Source organism: Lotus japonicus, chromosome 5 (genome assembly GCF_012489685.1).
Source record: "Lotus japonicus ecotype B-129 chromosome 5, LjGifu_v1.2".
NCBI classification, from domain to species: Eukaryota; Viridiplantae; Streptophyta; class Magnoliopsida; order Fabales; family Fabaceae; genus Lotus; species Lotus japonicus.
Window position 1 is genome coordinate 16075466 of NC_080045.1, and position 5374 is coordinate 16080839.

Consider the following 5374-nt stretch of genomic DNA (forward strand, 5'->3'; position numbering starts at 1 on the left):
TCCAAACACACACTTATTTAGAAATTATCATAATAATAAAGAACAAATCAATATCCTCCTTCATAAGAATATCTTCCAGAAAACAAAGGAAAATACCCTCAATTACACACCTTTAGTACAAAAACACCAAAAACCTGGACTGCTTGTCCCAAAATACACAAAAAGAATAATGAGGGAAGGAGAAAAACAGTGACCAACAGATGTAAACATCATTATTATAAAGGTGCAGCACACAAAGCAACACAATTTTAATTACATTTGCATATGCATAAAAGAAAAGGAAACTCACCCGAATTGGTGTCCTATTCCAATATGCAAAATTGATCTTTGCCATTTCATCACTGTCACTAATATTGAACACTTTTTTTTCTCCAAAGATGCTCATTATAACTAAAATACATTCAAATTGATCACTTAGTCATCAACCTCTATACATATATATATAAACTGAGTTAGCTTTTGCATACATAACATGTGAGACATCCTTAGATAAACAGCCTCAAAATTTTGTGCTTCTTACGAGTCACCCACCTGCCTATATTAGATTCACAAAATGAGTTCGGTCCTACCTGAACGTCGCGCATAATGTTATCTTCATAGCACCAGATTTACTGAGCCTTCCCTCATTGGTTTTGGTTTGCTTTACTGAGCTTTAACCCATAGCTATCCCACCAATTTCCTCCCTCACTCATCAAGAATGGAAAATTACAGCTATCATTAGGAGCAACATTCCCCACATTGAAATTTGAAGGTGAAGAACCATCACTTGTTTGCGCCTTCCCAACATTCTCCTTCCTTTGATCATTGATATCACAATAGTTACTTCCTTGATTGTGAAGACAAGATTGATGATCATTGTTATTATTGTAGGGAAAACTACTTCCTGTTACATTTTGCAAAGCCTCCATTAGAGCAGCATCCCTGGCTTCAATCCATGCTCTCTCTTTAGCCCAAAACCTTTGCTCCCTCTCTAACCTCTTTTCCTCTTGTTTCTTCCACTCCTCCTCTCTTATAATCCTCTCCTTCTCTTTCTCCTCCATTGTCTTCACAATTTTATCCATCCACTCCTCTTGCTTCTCCACCAGCTTCTTCACTTGTAAATCAATGAACTCTTTTATCTTCACCTTCCAGCTCCTCCTACTCCTCCTCTTTCTCCTCATACACTCACTCTCTTCAATGCTATGATCATTGTCATCATCATCACATGAAGATGTGTCAAATTCAGTTGAGTTAGTGAGGCTGGTGCTAGTATCACAATGCTTGTTGTTCTGATGAGTCTGAAACATTTCTTGATTTGTTTGGAAATGAAGGGTTGAGCCTGCAGTGTTAGTACTGTTTTCTCCATATAAGGCTTCAAGCTGGCGATAGAATCTGTAGTGCTTCCCATCATGCCTTCCTGCTTTGCCTTCTTTTGTCTTCTTGTAATATTTGTAGAGGTTCTCAAACTTCTCCCTGCATTTTTTCCCACTCCTTTGATATCCATGTTCCTCAGACATGATCCTGAGATCATCAACACAATCAAAACAAAGTGGAAGAAAAGAAAAGTTAAAACAGGAAAAAGGCTAATAAGAAGTGAGGATATATAGAATACTATAGAGCCCCAGTTAGAAGCCCCATGTGATGATGAGCTTTCAACATTAATATTAGTGCATATCCTCATGAATAATGTTGTGTTGACACATAGTGGAAAAGAGGTGGAGGCCGAAATGAGAGAGATAGAAGTAAAACAGATATAAAGTATGAAATGTGATATGTAATATGATAGGAAATTCGGAAAGAGATAGAAATAAAATTAAGTGTTTAAAAATTGAGTGAAAAAATCTTGAGTGTTTATGTATCAAGGATGATATCCTCATATATATAAACTCTCTTAACATATTAAATGTTTTTCGTATATTTTCAAAATACTAAATGCATTTAGTTTTTGAGAGTTTTGACTCAATCATATACTACGTTTTCTTTATCTTAATTCACTCACATTCTTTTCATATCTCTTACTTCTTTTTCTATCATATAACTCTGATATCTCACATTTCTCTATTCTCTTCCTTGATATAAGTGGAAATAGAGTCCCAACAAAACACTTTTAAGAAATTTTCAGAAGGTTACAAATTGTTGCAGCAGAAGTTCTCTACAACATTCTCTTGCACAACTATAGACTATTGACTTTTGTAATCAATAGATATGATTAATTTAAATAAAAAACACCCTATTAAATTAAAGAGTTTATAGTAAATTTTTAGCAGTAGAGGCAACATAAGTGTTAGAATATGTAAAAATATCTAATAATATCGTGATGTTATTTTAGGTAATTTAGATTTTTTTATATTGATTTGTTTCTTTATTTAATTATGATTAGGAGTATACTCATTATTTTTTTTATTTTTTTGGTACAATCGAAAGATTAATTGCACCTGTCAAAAGTCGATCTCTGGACTTTCCCCTACCCAACTCGTATGTTCCCTACCTCCTACCACTTGAACTATCATAAGGAAACGTATACTCATTATTATAAATATGGGGTATTTTATCTTTTAATCGATCAATTATTTAAAATGTAAACCATAGCACGCTTAAGCTCCCCTTCTCTTCTGTCTTCTTCTTCTTTTCTTCTCCCACCTTTCCTGACATTACTTTCTCCTAACAATAGGTTGCAGACAATTTGAATTTAGTTATAAACACTTTTTTTTGGTTTTACACTGTAACCCTAAAATCCACAACTATAAGACTAATCCATTTGAGACTCGAAGAGATCACCTTAAGTGGGTAGGTATTTTCCGACAAATCTTTCTCCATATGCACCGCCCAAAGATTGAATTCTGAATTAATTAAGGAACTCAATCATCTATCAGTTGTGTTAGACTTTGTTAATAGTTATAAACACTCTACATACCCCTTTCTCTCTATAGTTGTGAGCGGAACTCAACCCAGCCAAACTTCGTAAAAAACAAGCTAGAATTAATTTAAATAAGTAAATAACTAATTAAACTGAAGTGTTTATAACAATTTATTAGTTTTAGAGGCAACATAGATTGCATAGAATCTAAATTCGTGTATAAAAACTTCATATACCTATTTATCTTTTTTTTTTCATGACACATTTATATTATATATTGCATTTATCACTTCTATTTTTTTTTCACTTTAAATCTACACTCAACCTACTACCTAAAATTATTCGAGGATTATACTCCATTGTTGTGATTTTCATAAATAATGTGTTTTATAAGGAGGGGACACAAGACGCCTTCAAATGACAGAGGAAATGATTACCCAATTCTATGCAATGTCATGCTCTTACGTTTTCATGTTCTTGCTATGGCAAACACAACTTTGCACACGACAACTCAATTGCCATAGAGATGAGGTTTCGAAGGAAGAGCCTCATGTTGATGTCATTTCATACGATGGAATCAGAAGAGGCAGCAAAGGCATCGGTATGGTCAATAAATTTCAAATTAAATAAGGAAAATAGTAAAAGGGTGAAACTTGCACTTAAGAGGGGAACACAATTTCAAATCAGGAAAACAAGACAGCATTATAACCGTCCTAAACCCAGTAATATTGGAAAGTCAAATGCTTCGAAGTGCACGACCAATACTAGAAAATTGATTAGATAAAATTAATCAAACAGCTAGTCTTCACCATATGGTCATTTTCCAAACCTTAAAAAGAAAAACTAAACAAAATCACATGCAGCTAGCTATATATGTATCAAATTTCCAAAATCCCACATCGACCAAATGAACACCGACCAGAGTGCAGTCATGTCATCTTACAAAACAATTAAGCAACTTACCAGGTTGTCGTCCTATAAAATTTCATTTTTTTTTAGAACCAAACAAATCACCCAAAATTAATATTACCTTGTGTTTGTGAATGATGCCACAATTCATTACATGACTGAACCTCCTAGTGGGAAGCCAGAATCAAACAATAGTAATTAAGCAGATGTTATATTTGAAACCCTTTTATAATTGTTTGAGTGAATACTGAGGAAAAGTGTGAATGAATTATAACTCTTTTATATGATTGTTGGAGGATTTTCTTCATATTGAATTTATCTGAGAAAGGTGTTCTCAGAAATTTTATGATCTTTAAAAAAAAAAAACTTTATAAGCAGCTTTTGAATTTACTTTTGAAGATGAAAAAGGAGAAAAAAATGTAACTATTAGGGAGTGGTAGTAGTGATGAATTTGTACCTTGAGACTTCATCCCACAAAGGTCCCTTTTGATTAGCCTCTTTGAATTTAGGGTCAAGGCGAGATCTGACCTCAAGAAGAGTGAGAGTCTCTTGTCTGGGCCATCTTCCAGTGGAAGCGTCTCCACCGAAGCAAGCTGCGGTCTCAGCATCAAAGCCACTGCTACTGAGGGCCGGAGGAGGAGTTGAAGCACTGGCGGTGGCGGTGGCGGCAACAGTAGTGGTGATGGTGGGGGTGAAGTCGTGAACCCCACGTGGCATCAACATCATCATCTCATACTGTTGTTGTTGTTGTTGTTGTTGGTGGTGGTGGTGGGGAGTGGGTACGGGGGTTAGATTGCGGTGGCCGGGAAAAAGCTCTGCCGTGGGGTGTGGCGGTACAGAAGGGAAGTGGGTCGGCCTTATTGGTAGGTTGACGAGGTTTCTGAGATCAGTGGCCACGTCATACTGTTGTTGATGATGATAGTGGTGGTGATCTTCCATTTCCATGAGAGGTTGGGGTTAGGGTTGAGAGAGAGAGAAAAAGAAAGTGAAGAAGAAGAAGAGGGTGAAGTGTGTGTTTGGAAGGAGGAGTGGGAAGAAGCGGCAGAGTCGGATCCTGTCGTTAAGGAAAAGGGCTCAAATTTTGAGCTGAGGACAGTGGTGTGATGGTCCCATCTCTCCAAGTGTAGTGTATGCTGATGGAGTTATGGTGGTATATCATATATATTTGTATGAGAATTGAGAAGGAATGAGACTGTTTTGTGTAGGAGACTCTCTCTTTCTCTCTCTGTCTGTTTATACTTCATTCATACTGTGTAGTACTATAAATTTGTATTAGCATTAGTGTGTTGGTGTGTTATTTGTCTGTTTAGATTTTTGAAGAACAAATTAAGTTGCTTCCTTCTGTGTCTTTGTTCCGTACAAGGAGTGGGCTGAGGTTGGAAGGATTAGAATTATAAGATTATCTAAATATGGACCTCTAAAAAATACGTCTAAATTTGGACATTTTTTTTAACCATCATAGAAAACTATTTATTCATAACTGATACGAATTACAAGCAAGGACAAAACAAGAAATACAAAAGAATTACAACATAACTCAAAGCACATCTGATATATTACAACCTTGTTTTGCTAACGAATAAACAAAAGCATTGACCTCCATGTAAATTTGACATACTTCCCAACCAT

General features: G+C 35.6%; 1 protein-coding gene across 1 annotated transcript; it reads right to left on the minus strand.

The window, feature by feature from the left end:
• Positions 1-200: 200 nt before the first annotated feature.
• On the minus strand, positions 201-4999 carry LOC130716729 (trihelix transcription factor PTL-like). Its single transcript, XM_057566739.1, has 2 exons — positions 4203-4999; positions 201-1500 (listed from the first exon to the last, which is right to left on the minus strand). Exons 1-2 carry the CDS (start codon positions 4688-4690, stop codon positions 624-626), a joined length of 1365 nt encoding a protein of 454 aa, XP_057422722.1. The 5' UTR covers positions 4691-4999; the 3' UTR covers positions 201-623.
• Between the last annotated feature and the right edge of the window lie 375 nt (positions 5000-5374).